The 24,011-nt window shown below is 41.0% G+C and overlaps 1 protein-coding gene across 1 annotated transcript in view; it reads left to right on the top strand.

Moving 5' to 3' along the window:
- Positions 1 to 24,011, top strand: part of TFB1M (transcription factor B1, mitochondrial) — a 61,580-nt gene that overhangs the window by 5,378 nt on the left and 32,191 nt on the right. The window contains exons 3-5 of the mRNA XM_012183173.4: positions 13,383 to 13,491; positions 14,760 to 14,911; positions 22,860 to 22,979. Coding sequence (XP_012038563.3) covers positions 13,383 to 13,491; positions 14,760 to 14,911; positions 22,860 to 22,979 — 381 coding nt within the window. The remainder of the gene's footprint in view (positions 1 to 13,382; positions 13,492 to 14,759; positions 14,912 to 22,859; positions 22,980 to 24,011) is intronic.

Here is a 24,011-nt window from a genome sequence, read left to right as displayed (position 1 = left end):
CCCTGCACGCCTGACTTCTGCCTTGTTTTATTTGTCTCATGAGATTTATTATCATCTGACGCACTGTATGTTCTTATTTGTTGTCAGTCTCACATCTTTGAGGTCTTCCCTGGTGGCTCAGACAGTAAAGAATCCTCCTGACAATGCAGGAGACCAGGGTTCGATCCCTGGGTAGGAAAGATCCTCTGGAGAAGGGAATGGCTCCCCTCTCCAGAATTCTTGCCTGGAAAACCCCATGGACAGAGAAGCCTGGTTTGGCTACAGTCCACAGACTTGCAAAGAGTCAGACACCACTGAGCGGCTTAACCCTTCTTCACCCCTCTGCAATGTAAGTGCCATGAAGGCAGATGTTTCTGTTTTGTTCCCTGCTGTATCTCTACAGCATCTGAGAGTGCCTGGCGCATACCAGGTGTTTGGTAGTGTTTCACATGGAGATAGAAAGGTTGACTCTTTGTAGATATCTAATTAGCTCATTAAATAAATGTGTTGCTTAATGGTGAAACCAAATAATTGGGTATCCTTAATTATCAAAGTTCTGTGCTTTTTTTCCCTAAATATGAAGGTTGATTTCAAGGTAACTTGCTGTGCAGGAAGTGTATATTTGACTTCTGTTTCTGTAGAAGTAAAATTAATTTTTAGTGTCACATATGCAGGAAAGGAATTTGCCTTAAAAAGAAATGTTGGGTACTAAAATATCAAATAGACTTCTTTTTCTTGTAAAGAATGTTTCAATACGTAAAACCATGTTCTTTTAGGGGTGCTAAATTAATCATAAAACTGAGTAAAGGCAGAAAGAGTGGTCTATTTTAAGGATTCCATTTTAGTGATATCTAAGCTAATAAAATTACTTTTTAAAGAAATTGTAATAATTTATAAAATGTCTGCTACCTGGAAGTATGTCATTTGTAGCTTAATTCAAGTTCTTAAAATATTATCACGAGGCAGCCTAGGGAAAGAACATAGTGATAACATACAGGTTTTTCACTATTAGCATGTTGTAATGTAAGAAAGGCTTCCCTGGTGGCTCAGATGGTAAAGAGACTGCCTGCAGTGCGGGAGACCTGGGTTCGATCCCTGGGTCGGGAAGACCCCCTGGAGAAGGAAATGGCAACCCGCTCCAGTATCCTTGCCTGGAAAATCCTATGGTCAGAGGAGCCTGGCAGGCTACAGTCCATGGGGCTGCAAAGAGTCGGACACGACTGAACAACTTCACTATTCACTAATGTAAGAAAATGTGTTTAATACGTGAAAGCATTGTAGTGTGATTTTTGTAATAAAGAACAGAGTCTTAGCGTCAAATGACCTGTGTTTGATGTCTGGCTCTACCATTTACTATTTATATGACTGGGCAGGTAACTCTCACTGTGCCTCAGTTTGCTCATAGGATTGTTATGGTTTAAATGTGTTTAAAAGCATGCTGTCAGGTTTTGGGGTTTTTCTCCAGTGCTCTTAAGATGTTGCTCTACTATCTTATTACTTCTGTTGTTTCTGACAAATCTGTCATTCTTTGCTTCTGTTTTTTTCCTTGGGCTGTTTTTATGATTTTTTTTCTTTTTTTATAATTTTATTTGTAATTGAAGGATAATTGCTATTATGTTGGTTTCTGTCAAACATCAGCATGAATCAGCCGTAGGTATACATGTGTCCCCTACCTCTTGCACTTCCCTCCCCATCCTACCTCCCTAGGTTGTTATAGAGCCCCAGTCTGAGTTCCCTCAGTCAGACGGCAAGTTCCCATTGGCTGTGTATTTTACATACGGTGATGCGTGTTTCCATGTTACTCTCCCCATACGTCTCACCCTCTCCTTCCTTCCCACGTCTGTGTCTGTAAGTGTGTTCTCTGTGTCTGTGTCTCCTTTGCCACCTGCAAACAGGTTCATCAGTACTGTCTTTCTAGATTCCATATATGTGCATTAGTATCTGATACTTGTTTTTCTCTTTCTGACTTACTTCACTCTGTATAATAGGCTCTAGGTTCATCCACCTCATTAGAACTGACTTGAATGTGTCCCTTTTTATACCTGACGATTTTTTCTATATCATTGGCTTTGAGTCTTTTCATCATGATGTGCCTTGGTGTTCTTTTCTTCATGTTTCTTGCTGATGGGCCAGTGAGAGCTTCCTGGATCTGCAAGTTTTCCTGCACTGCCTGTTGTCCAACATCTGAGTACTGCCTCAGCTTTTTTGGCTATTTCATGTTTAAAGTGAAAGAGTGTAACTGGTCTGTCTCCTTTATTACATCTTGACCAGAGTAAGAAGCTCTAGGATTCTTAACCATTTAGGTATTTATTTCATGAAATTTTGGAGATAGTAAGGCATTGAGTATTGTTAGTATTGCCTCTGGAATTCTATTAGGTAAACAGTGAGTATTTCTACTTGATAGGCAATGTAGACTTTGTGGGACTGAGAATCAAATAGATTGGTTTTCAGATATCATGTATCGCACTTACTAGCTTTGTGACCCTGGGCTTGCCTTTGAACCTTTTTTAGCTTCCGATTTCTCATCTGCAGCATGGGAATGTTAGTTTTCTTTTGTGGTTATTACAAGGATAGAAATTTATGTAAAGAGATTGGTCTGTTGCCTGTAGTCAATAAATGGTTGCTCTTATAATTCTTCCCCTTCCCCATCCTCTTGCAAAGGGAGATATAAAGTAATCTAGTCATCCGAACAACAGGACCTGTTTTTAATCCGAGATAGTAAATGTTTGAAATTCTTTCTAGCAGATTTTAAATAGGACTTCTTGTTGTGATGACTACATACTTAACACATATAACTTACTTGATGCAGGTATGACCACAGTTAATCATAACATGGACAACACTCAACCAGTTAGCAAAAGCTGATTCACAGACAAAGTGATCTCCTAGTCCACTGCAAGTAAGTACAGAGAATGCTGGAAGCAGACCCACTGACTACAGCAAGAAGTAACAGTTATTACTGTGGCAGAAGAGCTACAAGAAGCAAAAGCACAGTAGGGAAGGATCTATAGCTATTGAGTCCATTGCTCTACAGTCAACAGTGATCCAAGTCATCAAGAAAAGACTGAAATTGGGTTCATTGTTCTTAGTTTAGGAAGAGAATTGTGCAATATAGTTTAGAAAAATTTATACCTGTAAGTTTATTTTTAAGAAATGTTGACAATTAAAGGAGTTACATTGGTTGAATAGAAAAAGTCTTAGTTGCTCAGTCGTGTCTGACTCTAAGTGACCAGTGGACTGTAGCCCACCAGGCTCCTCTGTTCATGGAGTTCTCCAGTTAGGAATTCTGGGGTGGGTTGCCATTACCTACTCCAAGGGATCTTCCCACAGGGATTGAACCTGGGTCTCCTGCACTGCAGGCAGATTCCTTACATGTGAACCACCAAGGAAAACCCCGGGTTAAATAGAAAATTTATTAAATCAAATATCTAATCCCTTGATGAGTCTGAGTGGGTTTCTGCTGTACCTGTTCTTATAGTTTGTTGTTTAGTCACTCAGTTGTCTAACTCTTTGTGACCCCATGAACTGCAGCACTCCAGGCTTCCTTGTCCTTCACTATCTCCCAGAGTTTGCCCAAGCTCATGTCTATGACTCAGTGATGGCATCCAACCGTCTCATCCTCTGTCGTCCCCTTCTCCTCCTGCCCCCAATCTTTCCTAGCATCAGGGTCTTTTCCAGTGTCACCTCTTCGCATCAGATGACCAAAGTATTGGAGCTTCAGTATCAGTCTTTGAATATTCAGGCTTGATTTCCTTTAGGATTGACTGGTTTGATATCCTTGCTGTCCAGAGGACTCTCAAGAGTCTTCTCCAGCACTGTAGTTTGAAAAAAATTCAGTTCTGTGCTCAGTCTTCTTTATGGTCCAACTCTCTCATATGTACGTGACAACTGGAAGATAACATAGCTTTGACTATATGGACCTTTGTAGCAAAATGTTGTCTCTGCTTTTTAATATGCTTTCTAGGTTTGTCATAGCTTTTCTTCCAAGGAATAAGCATCTTTTAATTTCACGGCTGCAGTCATTTTGGAGCCCAAGAAATAAAATCTGCCCATTTCCTCTTTTTCCCCCATCTGTTCGCCATGAAATGATGGGACTGGATGCCATGATCTTTGTTTTTTGAATGTTGAGTTTTAAGCCAGCTTTTTCATTCTTCTCTTACACTTTCATCAAGAGGTTCTTTAGTTCCTCTTTGCTTTCTGGTGTAAGGGTGGTTTTGCATATCTGAGGTTATTCGTATCTTTCCAGGCAATCTTAATTCCAGCCTGTGATTCATCCCCCTGACATTTCACATGATATACTTTGCATAAAAGGTAAATAAGCAGGGTGACAATAGACAGCTTTGATGTACGTCTTTCCTAATTTTGAATCAATCCATTATTCCCTGTCCAGTTCTAACTGTTGCTTCTTGACCTGCATACAGATTTCTCAGGAGGCAGGTAAGGTGGTCTGGTATTCCCATCTCTTTAAGAACTTTCCACAGTTTGTGATCCACACAGTCAAAGGCTTTAGTGTAGTCAGTGAAGCAGAAGTAGATATTTTTCTGGAATTCCCTTGCTTTCTCTGTGATCCAGTGGATGTTGGCAATTTGATCTCTGGCACCTCTGCCTTTTCTAAATCAAGCTTGTACATCTGGAAGGTCTCGGTTCATGTACTGTTGAAGTCTGGCTTGAAGGATTTTGAGGATGACCTTGCTGCCATGTGAAATGAGTGTGGTTGTGTGGTAGTTTGAGCACTCTTCGGCATTGCCTTATTGGGATTGGAATGAAAGCCGGCCTTTTCCAGTCCTGTGACCCCTGCTGTGCTCAGTCTCTTAGTCATGTGCAACTCTTTGCATCCCCGTGGTGGACTGTAGCCCACCAGGCTCGGCTCTCCATGGGATTTTCCAGGCAGTAAGACTGGAGTGGGTTGCTGTTTCCTTCTCCAGCACCACCTCTCAGTTTTCCAAACTTGCTGGCATATTGAGTGCAGCACTTAAACAGCATCATCTTTTAGGATTTAAAATAGCTCAATTGGAATTCTGTCACTTCCACTAGCTTTGTTTGTAGTAATGCTTCCTAAGGGTTACTTAACTTCACACTCCAGGATGTCTGACTCTAGGTAAGTGATCACACCATCATGGTTATCTGGGTCATTAAGACCTTTATTGTATAGTTCTCCTGTGTATTCTTGCCTCCTTGTCTTTAATATCTTCTGCTTTTGTTAGATCCATACTGTTTCTGTCCTTCATTGTGCCCATCTTTTCGTGAAACATTCCTTGGTATCTCCAATTCTCTTGAAGAGATCTCTAGTCTTTCCCATTCTGTTGTTTTCTCTATTTCTTTGCATTGATTGCTGAGGAAGGCTTTCTTATCTCCTTGTTATTCTCTGGAACTCTGCATTCAGTTGAATATACCTTTCCCTTTCTCCTTTGCCTTTCTCTTCTCAGCTATTTGTAAAGCTATCTCATATAACCACTTTTGTCTTGCATTTCTTTTTTTGGGGGGTGGTTTTTGTTATAACCTCCTTACATTTTTATGAACCTCCAACCCACAAACTGGAGAACAATAATACCAAAGAAGTTCTTAGACTGTTGCAAATGTTCTAGGCCCCACATCAGGCTTCCCAACCTGGGAATCTGACAGAGGGAATGGGCCTCCCCAGGGAATCTGACTTTGCAGGTCTATGGGATTTGATTATAGAACTTCCACAGGACTAGGGAAAATAGACTCTTGGAGGGTGCATTCAAAACCTTGTGCACACTGGGTCCCAGGAGAAAGGAGCAGTTGACCCCGAGAGAGACTGAGCTGGAACTGCCTGTGAGTGAGTGAGGGTCTCCTGTGGAGGCCCGGGTCAGCAGGAGCACTGGCAGAAGCCGTCCTGGGAGGTACGCATTGGCGTAAGTCCTTCTGGAGGTCACCTTTAGCCCTACCTTAGAGCCTGTAGGCTCTAGAACTCGACTGCCTCCAAAGGCAGGGTGCACAGCCCCACCCATCAGCAGAAAATTAAAGATTTAGCGAGCATGGCCCTGCCTGCCAGAGCAAGACCCAGTTTTCCTCACAGCCAGTCCCTCAGGAAGCTTGTACAAGCCTTCTATCCTCATCCATCAGAGGGCAGACAGAAGAAGCAAGAAGTACAATCCCACAACCTCCAGAATGAAAACCACAGTCACAGAAAGCTAACCAAAATGGTCACATGGATCATAGCCTTGTGTAACTCAATGAAGCTATAAGCCATGCCATACAGGGCCTCCTAAAACAGACGGGTCATGGTGGAGAATTCTTAAAAAACGTGGCCCACTGGTAAAGGGAGTGGCAAATCACTTCAGTATTCTTGCCTCGAGAATCCCATGTATGAAAGTCAGTATGTGGCAGGTTAGAAAGAAGGTAATATTACTGGGCTGTGTAATTACTGCTTAGCCCACTGTACAGTGTTGGCTGTCATGAGCCCCTCACCAGGAAAAAGTGAAAGTGAAGTCGCTCAGTCATGTCGGACTCTTTGCAAGCCCATGGATGGTAGCCTACCACACTCCTCCATCCATGGGATTTTCCAGGCAAGAGTATTGCCTGGAGAGATCAACCCGACCCAGGGATCGAACCTGGGTCTCCTGCATTGTAGGCAGACGCTTTACCGTCCGAGCCGCCAGGGAAGTCGCCATGAGAAGGTGGCGTAAAACATATCAAATGGCTGTTAGTTTTTTGCACTGAAGGGATTTATAAATGGGCATAGATTCTAGAAATTGCACATTCCTTCCTCATCAAATTAGATCACCAGCAAACTACCTAGTTAAGACCATAGCTTCCCCTCCACCACCACCACCCACCCCCCCCCCCCCCCCAACCCCGTGACACACACATGCGGGACAGCATTCACTAAGTACTTGTAAGAGGAGAGAGATTTTTAGGTGACTGGGAAGAACACTTCTGTACTTGTTTTCTTAGTTTTATCAAAGACATTCTCTATTTCTTCCTTGTACCCTTTATAGAGCTTAATACCAGAAAAGCACATGTTCTCTCTTGGAAACCGGGTGTAATTACTTCCAACACTGAGTGAAAATGATACAGTTCAGTATGTTGGCTTCAGGATCTAACATCTCTGGGATTGGTACAATGTAAAGCTCTCACAATCTACATACTTTGTATGCTTCCTTTATCACAGTTTGGTTTTCTTCTTTTGCAGCCTTTTTTAATGAATGCTTTTTACTCAAAGCTTGCTTATGACTCATTTTGGAAAAACACGAGACTGAAAATGGTAGAACAATTGGAGTGTCTGTAAACGACTCACCTGGCTGCCTTAGCACCTGCATAGGTTGTCAGCGGTGCCTCTGCGGTCAGTACGAGGCAACACTCCCAGAGCTCTGAGGGGTAACAGGCGCAGTGTTGTTCCGGAAGGGCTGTAATGGCGATCTGTTCCGCCCTTTGGTCATTCCCCGAATATCGTTATGATAATGCAGACATTTTCTTCTGTTAGGGGTTGGTTACAAGGTCTTTCTGTGTCATTGCTGATTATCATTAGGTGTTGAAATGGCTGCTGTCCATAATTATGCTGTCATTTCTGTTTGTACCACTTTTTTATTTTTTGGCCTCCATAATTGCTCAGGGCCTTCACATAAAGCTGTGAACAGCAGCATCATTGCTTCTGCAGTGGGGAGCGGGAAGGGAAAAGCTCGAGCTGCAGAGCTGGCCTGGAAAAAGTAGACCTCTTAAAGAACAGGAGGACTTGGTGTGTCATTGACTGACACATAAGCCAGAAGGGGAATCCAAAAAACTAGCACTTTAAACTTGGGAAAGGAGGGTAAATGTGTATTTTTACCAGTTTCCTGATATGTAGCTGTGTGTGTAAAGGTGGAAAATAATATTTCAAACATGGTTAAAGTTATCAGAGCACGTAAATTAATGCCACAGAGCCAAATTTACATTGTTTTATTTTAGCCTTAATTACTAATCACTTCATTACTTTCTATATATTGACATTGTGAAACAAGCTTTTAATTCTCCCTCTTTGTTTTTGGTATGCTTATTTGTTTTGTTTTAATTATGTGAAACATAATTACAGAAGAAAATTTAATGTTCTTCATTGGTAAATGCTGTCATTAAATAAAATTTTTATATGGTAAAAGCCTGTCCTATAGAGAGAGATCTCCCTTTTTATGTACTATGTCTAAGTTATTATATTTTCTAAGTTTGTCTGGAACTCATCAGATTAAGTTTTAGCAAATCATGGAAACTTAAAATAATCCATAAGTACATTAATATCAGAGGTACACAATTATTTTTGCTAAACTACTGTGGCTAAACAGATCAAACTAGATGATTCCCATAACTTAAAATGTTTAGCCTCTAATCAGCATATGCATTTCAGCTACGCGTTTCTCCAACATTACATGTATAACTGACTTATCAGTGAAATAAATCTTTGCAAGTTTCTGAACCTTTCAAATTTTAGGGGCCCCCAAATATTATAGGCTAGGAGAGGAGTTCCCCAGCTTCATAGAAAACTGAATGCCATTTGATCATTCACTTATTCATTCACTTGTCAAATACATATAAAGCACCTACTGTATACTATTGCGGCTGCAGGGGATATTAAAGTAGATAAGAAACAGAGCCCTTAAGGAGCCTCTGTTGTTATAGGGGAAAGAAACCTGTATATACATGATTGTAGTGCACAGCACTATAAAGAAGTGTGTGTAAGGCACATTGTTGACCCAGAGGTGTGAGTGAGCTACAGCTAGGCGCCTTGGTCCATGTCTCCTCCGTGGCTTTGTGATGGTGCTTTCATTCTTCCTTAGTCGCCTGAATTAGTCAGAGGAGAGTTAGGATAGAGATTTCAGCTTTACTTGAGCTAGAGAAGAAGATCCGGGGGATGCTAAGGGCAAAAGTTCCTTGAATTGAAGCCAAAGTTCTCTGAGTTCCCTGAACTGAGATTTAATGTGGGAAGAGGGTCACCTCTTCCTTTCTTCCTTTTGTAACCTTTTTTTTTTAACTTTCTATTTTATATTGTAGAATAGCCAATAACAATGTTGTAATAGTTTCAGGTAGATAACAAAGGGACTCAGCCATACATACATATATACATGTATCCATTTTCCCCTCACATCCAGGCTGCCAGTAACATTGAGCAGAGTTCCTTGTGCTGTACAGTCAGTCAGTTCAGTCGCTCAGTCGTGTCCGACACTTTGCGACCCCATGAATCGCAGCACGCCAGGCCTACCTGTCCATCACCAACTCCCAGAGTTCACTCAGACTCGCATCCATCGAGTCCGTGATGCCATCCAGCCATCTCATCCTCTGTTGTCCCCTTTTCCTCCTGCCCCCAATCCCTCCCAGCATCAGAGTCTTTCCCAGTGAGTCAACTATTCCCATGAAGTGGCCAAACTACTGGAGTTTCAGCTTTAGCATCATTCCTTCCAAAGAAATCACAGGGCTGATCTCCTTCAGAATGGGCTGGTTGGATCTCCCTGCAGTCCAAGGGACTCTCAAGAGTCTTCTCCAGCACCACAGTTCAAAAGCATCAATTCTTCGGTGCTCAGCTTTCTTCACAGTCCAACTCTCACATCCATAAAACCATAGCCTTGGCTAGACAGACCTTTGTTGGCAAAGTAATGTCTCTGCTTTTCAATATGCTGTCTAAGTTGGTCATAACTTTTCTTCCAAGGAGTAAGCGTCTTTTAATTTCATGGCTGCAGTTCACCATCTGCGGTGATTTTGGAGCCCAAAAAAATAAAGTCTGACACTGTTTCCGCTATTTCCCCATCTATTTCCCACGAAGTGATGGGACCAGATGCCATGATCTTCATTTTCTGAATGTTGAGCTTTAAGCCAACTTTTTCACTCTCCACTTTCACTTTCATCGGGGGACCTTGTGGTTATCCACTTTAAATATTGCAGCGTGTACATGTCGATACAAAAACCCTAACTATCTCTTCCCCACACTGTTCTTTAGATGTGCTTATTTTCATTGATTTTGCTCTCTTGCATATTAACTTTAGAAGCTCATGCGTTGCATCTGGCTGTTGTTCTTTTACTAAGGACTTCAAGAATCAAATTTTGTTTTGAATCTGGGGCACTTAACACATGCACATTTATAGATGGCTTACCTGTAAGGCTCCTTCTAGTTAGGTGCCAACACTTCAGTACTATGAGAGCAATTCTTAAGGTGTGATGCTAAGGTGGATGAGAAGGAGGGGAAAAAAGATAAAGGAAAGAAGTACTTCTCTTTTTTACTCAGAAAAACTGAAGAAAGGAAGGACAACAAGGAGTGGAAGGTAGAAATTGGCCAGGAAGTAGCTTTTGTTAAAACATGCAGGATAATTCATTAGGTTGAAAGTGCCTGTGGATCAGAATTACTTCAGGAGCACTCTGGTCAAAGGAGTGTCTCAGAGGGCCACGTATAGTTTGGCAGTGACACATAACTTTTCTGCTGGGTTGACTCTACTCGCAGATTTAGTTAAAGATCTTGGTACTATGTAGAATCAATCCTTTGTATGTACTTAAGATATAAAGATTTAGTTAAATTAAAGTCATCTTTCATATGATTTCTCCTAATTCTCAGTATTTCGTTATAATGTCTTTAGTTTCTATTTGTTAATCAGTATTTTTATTGACATATAGTTGACTTTTACTGTTTTGATTTCTGCTTTTCCATTCTGGTTTTTCGTAGAACACTGAATATAGGTCTCTGTGCTTTATGGTGGTTTGGTCACCAAGTCGCGTCTGACTCTTTTGTGACCCCATGAACTGTAGCCTGGTAGACTTCTCTGTCCATGGGATTTCCCAGGCAAGAATACTGGAGTGGGTTGCCATTTTCTTCTCCAGTGCTATATAGTAGGAACTTGTTTGTTCATCCTATATATACAAGCTTATATCTGCCAACCCCAACCTCCTACTTGATCCTTCCCGAACCTCCTCCTCCTTGGCAGTCAGCAGTCTGTTCTCTGACTTGTCCATGATTCTGTTTCTGTTTCATAGATAAATTCATTTTGTTGTTTTTTAGATTCCATGTATATATGATATCATATGATACTTGCCTTTCTGTTTCTGATGTATTTCGCTGCTGCTGCTGCTGCTGCTGCTGCTGCGTCGCTTCAGTGTGTCCGACTCTGTGCAACCCCATAGATGGCAGCCCACCAGGCTCCTCTGTCCCTGGGATTCTCCAGGAAGAATACTGGAGTGGGTTGCTATTTCCTTCTCCAAAGCATGGATGTGAAAAGTAAAAGGAAGTCACTCAGTCTCTTAGCGACCCCATGGACTGCAGCCTCTCTAGTTGCATCCATGTTACTGCAAATGGCATTGTTCCTTCTTTCTTAATAGCTGAGTAATATTCCATTGTAGAGAAAGAAATGTCAGCCTACTCTGGTATTCTTGCCTGGAGAACCCAATGGACAGAGGAGCCTGCAGACTGCGGTCAGTGGGATCACAAAGAGTCAGACTTAGTGACTGAACGACAACGATATTCCATTGTACATATGTATCACATTTTTATCCATTCATTTGTTGATGGACATCAGGTTGTTTCACATCTTGGTACTGTGAATAATGCCACTAAAAACATTAGGGGACATGTTCAGTTCAGTTGCTCACATGTCTGATTCTTTGTGACCCCATGAACTGCAGCACGCCAGGCCTCCCTGTCCATCACCAACTCCCAGAGTCCACCCAAACCCATGTCCATTGAGTCAGTGATGCCATCCAACCATCTCATCCTCTGTTTTCCCCTTCTCCTCCTGCCCCCAATCCCACCCAGCATCAGAGTCTTTTCAAATGAGTCAGCTCTTCGCATCAGGTGGCCAAAGTACTGGAGTTTCAGCTTCAACATCAGTCCTTCCAATGAACACCCAGGACTGATCTCCTTTAGGATGGACTGGTTGGATCTCCTTGCAATCCAAGGGACTCTCAAGAGTCTTCTCCAACACCACAGTTCATAAGCATCAATTCTTCGGCACTCAGCTTTCTTTATAGTCCAGCTCTCGCATCCATACATGATCACTGGAAAAACCTTTGTTGACAAAGTAATGTCTCTGTTTTTGAATATGCTGTCTAGGTTGATCATAACTTTCCTTCCAAGGAGTAACTGTCTTTTAATTTCTTGGCTGCAATGACCATCTGCAGTGATTTTGGAGCCCAGAAAAATAAAGTCAGCCATTTTTTCTGCTGTTTCCCCATCTATTTGCCATGAAGTGATAGGACTGGATGCCATGATCTTAGTTTTCTGAATGTTGAGCTTTAAGCCAACTTTTTTCACTCTCCTCTTTCACTTTCATCAGGAGGCTCTTTAGTTCTTCTTCACTTTCTGCCATAAGGGTAGTGTTATCTGCATATCTGAGGTTATTGATATTTCTCCTGTCAATCTTGATTCTAGCTTGTGCTTCATCTAGCCCAGCGTTTCTCATGATGTATTCTGCATATAAGTTAAATAAGCAGGGTGACAATATACGGCCTTGACATACTCCTTTTCCTATTTGGAACGAGTCTGTTGTTCCATGTCCAATTCTAACTGTTGCTTCCTGACCATACAGGTATCTTTTTGAATTACTGTTTTGTCTGGGTATGTGTCCAGGAGTGAGTTTGCTGGATCATTTGGTAATTCTGTTTTTAATTTTCTAAGGTACCTCCATACTGTTTTCCGCAGTGACTGCACCAACTTACATTCCCACCAACTATGTAGAAGGGTTCCCTTTTCTCCACAGCCTCTCCAGCGTTTGTTATTTATGGACTTGTTATTTAATGATGGCTATTCTGACCAGTGTGAAGTGGTACCCATTGTAGTTTTGTGTTTCTCTAATGATTAGCAATATTGAGCATCTTTTCTTGTGCCTATTGGCCGTCTATTTGTCTTTGTTGAAATGTCTACTTAGTTCTTCTGCCCATTTTTGATTGGGTTTTTTGTTATTGTTGAGTTGTGTGAGCTGTTTGTATATTTTGGAAATTAAGTCCTGTCAGTTGCATTGTATGGAAATATTTTCTCCCATTCTATAGGTTGTATTTTTGTTTTGTTTATGATTTCCTTTGCTGTGCAAAATGTTGTAAGCTTGATTAGATCCCACTTGTTTATTTTTGTTTTTATTTCTATTGCCTTGGAAGACTACTTAGTCTCCAGTTTAAAAACGCAGGAGTTCAGTTTTTGCTAAATCTATACCGAAATACAAGCCATCCTGAGGGTTAAAATTATGTCAGTATTTGTGATGTTAATAAGCTATTGTTATACTGTTATCTGCCGCCATTCCCAGTCACTCCTATGTGTTGAAAGTCGAACACCACGGATGTCTGTTGCAGTGGACGCAGCATGCTATTAGTTCATTAATGATCATTCTTAGTCTCTGACTTTTCATATTGATTTATGATGCACAGATTTGGCAGGGAAAAAAATTAATTCCACTGTTCTCTAAAGTGTATGAGCTCATTTTATTGACCTTTTTGTAAACTAGATGCTTTCTGATGCAGCACCTGGAAAACTGAGAATTGTCCATGGAGATGTCTTGACATTTAAGATAGAAAGGGCTTTTCCAGAAAGTCTCAAAAGACAGTGGGAGGATGGTAAGTGTCTTTGGGTTGGTTTTCTTATTTTCTTTTGTAATTGTTTAGTACAAATATTTGTATTATTTGTCATACATTATAAATATTTATTATATACTTATATTAAAATTAGATAATTAAATAGGTAAGGTGCATTGTAATTTTCTCTGCTTTTCCACTTTCTTCCAAATTAAAAATCAAATTGCTTTCTCTTCATCCGAATTTATCTGATACTAATATTTTTCAAATATTTTGGGGTCTGTTCATATAAACTTGCCATTTTTATGATACCTTATAAAGATGGAATGAACTAGAAAGGGTTTTCCAAATGGTGAAAATAGTATTTTGGTGAACGAAGCCATACCCCCACCTTTCTTTTGACTTTATTTCCTCTGTTTTTTACATTCAGTAACCTTCCAAGGCACTCTTCATTCATGGACAGTTTTTTGGGTACCTGCTATGTGCCAGCTCCTTGGAACACACAGAAGTGTTTCTTGCCCATAAACCCCTCTCAGCGCAGCTGGAGGAGTGATTTGGGCGTGCCTCCACAGCTGCCCTTGAGTCTCGCTGCTCCACACCAGGCTTCTTCAGAGTGGCTGGCTCTGCCCGGCTCCCCCTTCCAACCGGCTTTTCTCCGTGACCACTTCAGTTTTCTGCGCTGCCCAGCCAGTCACAGACAACAGGGATGACCGACCTAACTGCCTGCCGCAAATCTTCTCTGCGTTCCCCAGTGTTAAACTGTTACTCTCATCTAGAAGATTTCTCTGCTTCTGTTTTCCCTGATACCAGGCCCACCTGTTCTTCCTTTCACCTTGTTTTGAGCTTTCTTTATGCTGGTGGTTATTTTTCCACCCACATCTTAAATCTTGTTTCTCCTGCCATGACTTCACTTACTGCATATATATTGTACACAATCTTCGTGTCCAGCCTGTATCCCCTTTGTGGGCATCTGACAGATTCTCTGGTGTCCCACAGGAACTTTGACCTCACGTCCAAGGCTAAATGATCTTTTTCCCTCAAACCAATTTTTTTTCATGCTTTCCTAAGCCAAAACCTGGGGACTTTAACGGAATACTAATTAGGTGGGGTTTTTTCCCTTTAATTCAAAGCTGATTGTGAGCAAACATTGCTTCTGAAGAATACATGGACTGAAAAATACTCAGCCATTATATTTTTGTGTGCTTTTGTTTGATGCTATTAATACCCAGTTTAATTTTACTCTTAACTAAAATTGTATTCATAATACATTGCTGAAATAATCATACCAAGTTTTTTCTTATGCCAACCAGATCCTCCAAATGTACATATTATTGGAAATCTGCCTTTTAGTGTATCAACCCCACTGATTATCAAATGGCTTGAAAATGTTTCTCAAAGAAATGGACCATTCACATATGGTAGAACCCGGATGATGCTGACTTTTCAAAAGGAAGTGGCAGAGGTAAGTTTTAACTTTTTCTGGTTGTTCTATCACAAGATCTAATTACCAGAAAAGAAAAATTACAAAAGAAAAAGAATATTATCAGTTTGGAGTTGAGAAAGGTAAGGGGGTTGGGTGTCTCATTATTCAATATATAGACTTCGGCTCACATAAGCCTGCTAGGCATTCCCATGACTGGAGTGTTCCAAGTTTGTCTCTAAAAAGTAAACCCTCAGAGCAGTGAAAGCAGTTTTTGAAGCAAAGAGATTTAAGGAGGGAATCTGCAGGCTATAAACAGTTCTTTTTTATGACATATGACTATAAAAGAGTGTGTCATGTATATTCACTGCTTTATGTGTGTATGGCTTAATCAGAAGAACAGCCGAATCCCCACCACCCAAGTCAAATTGTTGTTATTCAGTTGCATCTGACTCTTTGCAACCCCATGGACTGGAGCACACCAGGCTTCCCTGTCCTTCACAATCTGGAGTCTGCCCAAACTCATGTCTATTGAATCAGTGATGCCATCCAGCCATCTCATCCTCCGTCGTCCTCTTCACTGTGGTATTGACCATCTAGTGATGTCCATGTATAGCGTCGTCTCTTATGTTGTTGAAAGAGGGTATTTGCTGTGACCAGTGTGTTCTCTTGGCAAAATTGTTAGCCTTTGCCCTGCTTCATTTTGTACTCCAAGGCCAAACTTGCCTGTTATTCCAGGTATCTCTTGACTTCCTACTTTTGCATTCTAGTCCCCTGTGATAAAAATGACATCTTTTTTTGGTGTTCTAGATCTTGTAGGTCTTCATAGAACCCTTCAGCTTCTTTGGCATTAGTAGTTGGGGCATAGACTTGATTACTATAATATTGAATTGTTTGCCTTGGAAATGAAGGATCATTTCTGATTCTTCTGATGAAGGAAATGAAAGATCATTCTGTCATATTTGAGACTGCATTCAAGTACTGCATTTCAGATTCATTTGTTGACTGTGAGGGCTACTCCATTTCTTCTAAGGGGTTCTTGCCCACAGTGATAGATATAATGGTCATCTGAATTAAATTCACCCATTCACGTCCATTTTAGTTCACGGATTCCTAAAATGTTGATGTTCCCTCTTGCCATCTCCTGTTTGACCATATCCGGTTTACTTTGATTCATGGACCTAGCATTCCAGGTTCCTATGCAGTACTCTCGTTTGTAGCATCAGATATTGCTTTCACCACCAGCCACATCCACAGCTGGGTGTCATTTCCCCTTTGGCTCAGCCTCTTCATTCCTTCTGGAGTTATTTCTCTGCTCTTCTCTAGTAGCATATTGGACACCTACTGACCTTAGGGGTTCTTCTTTCAGTGCCATACCTTTTTGCCTTTTCATACTCTTTATGGGGTTCTCAAGGCGAGAATGCCAAGGTGGTTTGCTGTTTCCTTCTCCAGTGGACCACGTTTTGTCAGAACTCTCCACCGTGACCTGGCCGTCTAGGTGGCCCTACACAGAGTGGCTCATAGTTTCATTAAGTTGCACAAAGCTGTGGTCCATGTGATCATTTTGGTAAGCTTTCTGTGATTGTGGTTTTCATTCTGTCTGCCTTCTGATGGATGAGGGTAAGAGGCTCGTGGAAGCTTCCCAGTGGGAGGGACTAGCTATGGTTTGGAAAATTGGGTATTGCTCTGGTGGGCATGGTCATGCTCAGTAAATCTTTAATCCAACTAAAGTCTTTAATCCCATTAAATCTTTAAATCCAATTAAAGTTAAGTTAATAATTAGATTACTAACATCTCTGACACCCTCTTCTTTCTGATTGCATCTCCTGTTCCCCACCTACTACCAGGATAATCTATACCATGAGTTTGCAATTTATTATTCCCTCTGAACCTATGTAGGGAATAATAGGTTCAGAGGGTAAAGTGTCTGCCTACAATGCGGGAGACCGGGTTCAATCCCTGGGTCAGGAAGATCCCCCGGAGAAAGAAATGGCAACCCACTGCAGTACTCTTGCCTGGTAAATCCCATGAACTGAGAAGCCTGGTAGGCTACAGTCCACGGGGTTGCAAAGAGTCAGACACGACTGAGCGACTTCACTTTCACATAGTTTATCAGATTCTTACCTGTATAATAATATATTTCAGTTTTGTCCATTTTTCAGCTTTATAGAAATGGGTTCATACAGTGTATATTCTTTTTATCCTGATCTGCTCACGTTGTCCATAGCTGTAGCTTATTTATACAGCTATTTACTATCCGCTGACTGTTGATCTGTCAGGCTCATCTGTGTGTTTTCCTGTTTGGGGTCCCTGCATTAGTTTCAGTGTTTGATTATTACAAACAGTCACAAACATTCTTGTGTTGATCCCAGCTGGTACACATAGACAAGATTACTCTAGGGTACAAACCTCAGGGTGGCAATGCTGGTCATAAGGCTTGCAGCCTCAGATTTACCACTCTTTTCTGCAGTGTCTAATCTGTTGATAATTGTATTTTCCATTTCTGTACTTTTATCTCTAAAAGTTCCATTTGAGTCTTACTCTATCTTCCCTTTCTCTCATGTTTATGCTGTTCTTGGCATCCTCATGCATATGTATAATATTTGTAATAGCTATTTTAAGATCTTTGCCTACTAATTCCATTACCTCTGTCATTTCTGTACTATTTTACCAGTTGATGTTTCCCACCCTCTTTGTTCTGGGTCCCATTTTTCTGCTTTGCAAGCCTGGTAATTTTTGTTACAACAGTGCCTATTGTGAGGCTTGTTTTTTTTTTTCCCCCAATGTTGTTGAGGGTCAGATTTTGTTGTATAGGGTTGAGTGGTGGGTTTTGTTCTGGCATGTAAATAAGGTACTTGCAAACTGATTTGAGGTTTGCCTTTCAAGCTTTGTTATGATGGGTCCAAAGCAGCCTTTGATCTGGGGCTAAGTCCTACTACTAAGCCATGGTGTTTCTGAGGAAGCCACCCTATGTCCTGTGTAATTCATGGGCTCTCTACTTTAGCTGTTGGGAATGCAGACTATTTCCAGCCCTATATGAGCTCCATTTTGTCCGACAGCTTTCCAGTGGTACTTTGTCTAGCCTCCCTAGCCTTGAGGAGTTAACCTCATACACCCCTTCCAGATCCTTGCTCTGCCAAAGACTTGAAAGGGAGTGTGTCTCCACTCACTCCCTTCCTGTCTCTACCTCCTTCCCTAAGACCTCTCCAGCTCTGTGTTCCGCTTCTCCAGTAGCCTGCCCCCGGATTCTAGCTGGATTCTAGCTGCCGTGGCCTCCCAGAGCATCAGCCTCTGTCTCCTGAACTCCAGGTCTTCCCTGCGCTTCTACAGTAGCCTGCCCCCAGATTCTAGCTGCCGCGGCCTCCCAGGACATCAGCCTCTGTCTCCTGAACGCCAGGTCTTCCCTGGTGGCCTCTGTTGCTTGGCTGTCCCTGAGCTGCAGCTGTAAGCTGGGCAGTCCCGAGGCTCACTCCTTTCCCTCTGGCAGTGACCACAGTCCCTTACTGCGTCGTGTCCAGGTTATAAAACCTGTTGTTTTGTGTGCTTTAGCTTCATGGTTGTTTCTGTAAAAAATAAAGCAGTACAACTTAATATCAGAATTGCTTTGAGGGTAGACACTGGATGACTACCTTAGTCCAACTCTTCCAGTGTCTTCCTTTCAAATAATTTATGAATGTATTATAAGAAATTTTTTCTTGCATCCATCCCTCTCTCTCCATGTTCCCTTCCAGAGGTGCTGGTTTTCAACAGCAGTTTTGCCCCATCCCCCACTCAAGGGACACTTTAGGTTGTCACAGCTGGGGGTGCTTCTGGCATCTAGTGGATAGAGTTCAGGGCAGCTGGTAGACATCCTTCAGGATAGTCCCCATAGCACAGAACTACTCAGCATTAATTAGCCCAAAATGTCAAAACCACCAAAGTTGAAAATTTCCGTTTTAGAGCATTAGGCCATAAAATCCATCACAAAAATGTAGAACCCTTTTGTGTTTGTTAGAAACTCTTAAGATGACATCGTCTTTTTCCTGCCACCGCCGCTGCCGCTGAGTCACTTCAGTCGCGTCTGACTCTGTGCGACCCCATAGACGGCAGCCTGCCTTTTTCCTGAGGTCCTAGTCATCTCCTTGTGACTCTTAATAGTGCTTTTCTGTTGGTTTGAATTGAGGCCATGCTAATAGTTCCCTTTGTTGCTTTTCTCAACTTTTGGATTTGTCCTTGGATTCTTTTCCTCAGCTGATTTGATTATTATGGTATTTCTACTTTTCAGTAGCACAATAGAAATGCAAAAATACTCTCATTCTTTGGGGGGAAAGAGCAAAGGAACAGAGGCTGAAGAGGTGGAGTAACATTTTCAATGACTCAGTGTCACTTGTTATTAATAATAGTGTTGCTTCCAGTTTACCATATGCAATTATTTTTCTTTAACAAAAAGTTGATTGTAGTTAAATTTTAGTTTGAATATTGAGAAGAGTTTATATTGAGTCTATAATTTATGGAATGCTTTAAAAGTATAGATAACACTGGTCCCCTGACTGATTTTCACATTTTTGAAAGTGAGAGCTTCAGTGGAAGACTATATAGCAGCATTCTCCTATTTTCCCTCTCTTTGTTCTTGACACTGTCATATTTGCATTTTGAATTTTAGCCACAGAAAGCACTTAGAATATTTGCTTGGCTTGGCTTTGTGAGTTACAGGGCAGAAACGAGCATGTTTGTCTTGTTCCTCTCTCTCTAAGATGACAGGGTGTAAATGTAAGAATTCAGCTCATACATATTAAGGGGCATGTAGACACTTGAAAGTTGCAGCTCGTAAAATAGAATCAGACTGTGTAGCAGTAAATGAGAGCGTAACGAATCTCATCTAACCTCATGCTACAGGTGATGAAACTGAGACGGCGTAGTTTAACGTCTTCCAAAGGTCGTGAAGGGAAAGCTGAACCTGAACACAGGTCATATGTGTTCTGCTGAAATCATGATGTTCCAATTCTTTGTGTGACTGGATCTGTGGTCTTTTCTTTCTGGGTCCAGCATCAGCCTCTTCATCTACCATCTCCAGGGGACCATGTCTGGTTAAGGGAATGGCCTTTTCATAAGTTATCTAGTTCTCATTGTCCCTGATATTTGGCTCCGCAGTTTCTCAAGCATAAGTCTAATTTTTCTACTTAAAATTATTTTACATGAATAGAAAAAACCCCAAACTGTTTTTGTGAATTCGTTGACCCCTTGTTTTTCTTACACTCAATCAGAATTTTTTAAAAGCTCGAGGGTTAGAGGTTTCCTTTTACTGAAAAATTACCTGGTTTGGTTCCCTGAACTTTTGCTCTTCAAATATATCTTGTAATGGTTTGAATTTTCACAGCTTTACCTATAATATATCAAAGAAACATCAAATGTTTGAGTGGTTGGATCAAATGTTGAACTCTTAGGCTAGCATTTAATGAAGTCGTTTGCAGAGCTTTTTGGTCTGTGGGTTGAATTCTTCCTTAATAAATGAGGGACAGGTATTTGTGCTGCTTTCTTCTACGTTATGAGATTGACATGTTTTCATCTCCAAAGCCTATGTGTATTTGCTGCAAAGATGGGATTGTTGTTGTTTAGTCACTGAGTCCGTGTCTGTGTCCATGGACTGTAGCCCACCAGGCTCCTCTGTCCATGGAATTTCCCAGGGAAGAATACTGAGTGGCTTGTCATGCCCTCCTCCAGCGGATCTTCCCAACCCAGGGATGGAACCCTCATCTCCCTCACTGGCCACCAGGGAAGCCCAGAGATAGGAGGGTAACACTCATGGGTCAGGATACTCCTTTCTCCTGGCAGAAGTGGATACATAGCACTCTTAAGTGAAACAGAACTTGAAGAATCACTCCATCTCCGACTGTTGAGTAGTAAGGCACACCACAGGCACACCTGGCCCAGGATTATTCCAGTAATCATTGCTGTCTGTAATGTTGACTCTGTCATTCAGAAGAGGTCTAGGGAGCTCTAGGAACAGGATGCATTTTAGAAAAATAAGTCTGTGCATCACTCAGCTTTGTCCAACATAATACCATATTTTTCATATCTTTAAGAAATAAAGTATTATAAATATGTTTGGAACCCTCTTCTATCTCCCCTTTTTCCCTCCTGTGAATTGAACTGTCTAAAAATTGATACTCAGTATTCCATGAACATGTTTTGCTTGCTCTGCAGATATAGATAGATATACGTACACATGCACACAGAGAGTAAAGGGTAAATAATCTTCAAAAGTTTCCCTGTGAGTGCAGTCACACTGTACCTATCTTCTGTCAATTATTTGCTCTATTTGGGGATTTATGTTGGTAACCTTTGCTATTCATTGTAAATATTATTTAGTATCCATTGTCAAAATTACCACAATTTAATTATTCACTCACCTATTGATGGATCTTTGTTTTTTGGTTACTACATATAATGTTGCAATGAATATCCTTATAAATATCTACTTGTGAAGCAGGTCTCTAGAATATATTCATAAAGGTAAACCTGATGGATTACAGCAGTTTACTCAACTTTAGCTTTACTGTATATTGCCAGATTATAGTCCAAAATGCTTGTACCAGTCCCCTCTCACTAGCAGCACATGAGAATTCCTATTGCTCCATATACTCGCCAGTACCAGGTCCTGTTAAGTCCTTTTTCTGTTGTGTAACTTTTATTTCATGAAATACGAAATTGTGTCTCAACTGGTTTTAATGTGCATATCCCTGATCTGTAATCTACTTGAGCATAGTTTATAGTTTGTTTGGGTTGCTACAATGTTTCTCTTCTTATTTTCTGTTGGTTTATCTTTTGATTATTGATCTATAGGAGTTTCTTCTATATTCTGAGCACTAATCCTTAAGAGTTTCAAATACCTTCTCTCAGTCTGTGGCCTATCTTCATAGTGTTTTCATTATACAACAAGTTGTTAATTTAAGTGGAACAATATGTATCAGTCTTTTGTGACTGCTGCTTTTGCATTGTTAAGGAAGTCTTCCCTGCCATGGGAGTCATAGATACTTACTCATACAATTTTAAAATTTCAGTTTTCACTTACTGTTAATTCACTTGGAATTTATTTTTGGTTGATATGAGATATGGGCCTACACAGTCCTCTTTGTAGATTCCTGCTTATACCAAAGTCACCAAATGATCCATCCTTCTCCCACTAGCAGTTGCTACATCACATCTGTCACATTTCGAAAGTCCACATGTGCTTGGGTCTCTGAGGTTTTTGTTCCATGGGTATATTTGTGCCTCTAACAATATGATACTGCCTTAATTTTGATATCTGGTAAGGCGAATGCCCCCATGTCACCTCCACAGAGCAGCCCCTTGCCCCACATTGTTGACATTCTTCAGAAGTGCCCTGGGGTATTCTTGGCCCTTTACTTTTTCATATAACATTTATATGGAATTTAAAGTTCTTTTAAAAAATCCTTTGGGGATGTTGGTTGAATTGTATATATTTATGAGTTAATTCACACATACCTAATTTTAAAATAAAAATGTTTGGGTGCTTAAAAGAAAATAAGTTTTTTGTTTAAAAAAAAAAAGTTCTCAAAATCAGCCAATTCAAGAGTTCTAAATATTCATAGTTTTATTACATTTAAATTAAGGACATACCATTGGAAATGTTCATTGAGACATTGGGGTAGTTCATAAAACTAAAGCATCTTGAATTCATTATTCTTGCTGTTTTCACCTATCTGTATTTATGGATTACTTGTTTCATACAGTATCTTCTACTTTGAAAATCCCGATAGCCAGTGGTAGGGAAATTTTCTAATTTGATTTTTTTTTTTTAAGTGCATTGTGTGTATAACTCATACTTCATAGATGTACCTCAGTTAGTGTCAAAGGAAAATGTTCCCCATGTTGGCTATATATCCTGTTAGATAGCCTATGCTTTTAAAATTTACCTCAAAAAAGTCCACCTGGTGTTCGTAGATGATGAATGAGTTATTTGCCAAAATTCCTCTTTGTCCTTCTGCAGAGACTTACAGCTACTACTGGAAGCAAACAGCGAAGTCGCCTCTCCATTATGGCCCAGTACCTCTGCGACGTTCAGCACATCTTGACAATCCCAGGTCAGGCTTTTGTCCCCAAACCAGAGGTGAGTTTCTGATTATTTGTTTTGAACAATATAGTATACTAGGACTAGGATGTGTGACGATGTGTCATAGAAAATTATTGCTAGAATCTGATCTTCTATGCAGACTGTACCATAGCTTTTTCCTTCCCTCTCCTAAAACCATAAAGATCACAGTGGTGGATCAGTTCAGTTCAGTCAGTCAGTCGCATCTAACTCTTTGCGACCCCATGGACTGCAGCACACAAGGCCTCCCTGTCCATCACCAATTCCCAGAGTTTAGTTAAACTCATGTCCATTGAGTCAATGATGCCATCCAATCATCTCATCCTCTGTCATCCCCTTCTCCTCCCACCTTCAATCTTTTCCAGCATCAGGGTCTTTTCCAATGAGTCAGCTCTTCACATCAGGTGGCCAGCGTATTGGAGTTTCAGCTTCAACATCAGTCCTTCCAGTGAATATTCAGGACTGACTTCCTTTAGGATGGACTGGTTGGATCTCCTTGCAGTGCAAGAGACTCTTAAGAGTCTTTGCCAACACCGTAGTTCAAAAGCATCAAGTCTTTGGCACTCAGCTTTCTTTATAGTCCAATACTCACATCCATACATGACCACTGGAAAAACCATGGCCTTGACTAGACGGACCTTTGTTGGCGAAGTAATGTCTCTGCTTTTTAATATGCTGTCTAGGTTGGTCATAACTTTTCTTCCAAGGAGTAAACTTCTTTTGATTTCATGGCTGCAGTCACCATCTGCAGTGATTTTGGAGCCCCCAAAAATAAAGTCTGACACTGTTTCCCCATCTATTTGCCATGAAGTGATGGGACCAGATGCCATGATCTTCGTTTTCTGAATGTTGAGCTTTAAGGCAACTTTTTCACTCTCCTCTTTCACTTTCTTCAAGAGCCTCTTTAGGACTTTGTTTTCTGCCTTAAGGGTGGTATTATCTGCATATCTGAGGTTATTGATATTTTGCCCAGCAATCTTGATTCCAGCTTGTGCTTCTTCCAGCCTAGCATTTCTCATGATATACTCTGCATGTAAGTTAAATAAGCAG

Source organism: Ovis aries, chromosome 8 (genome assembly GCF_016772045.2).
Source record: "Ovis aries strain OAR_USU_Benz2616 breed Rambouillet chromosome 8, ARS-UI_Ramb_v3.0, whole genome shotgun sequence".
Taxonomy (NCBI): domain Eukaryota; kingdom Metazoa; phylum Chordata; class Mammalia; order Artiodactyla; family Bovidae; genus Ovis; species Ovis aries.
Note: the sequence above shows the minus strand (reverse complement) of the source record. Positions and strands in the feature narration are given on the sequence as shown.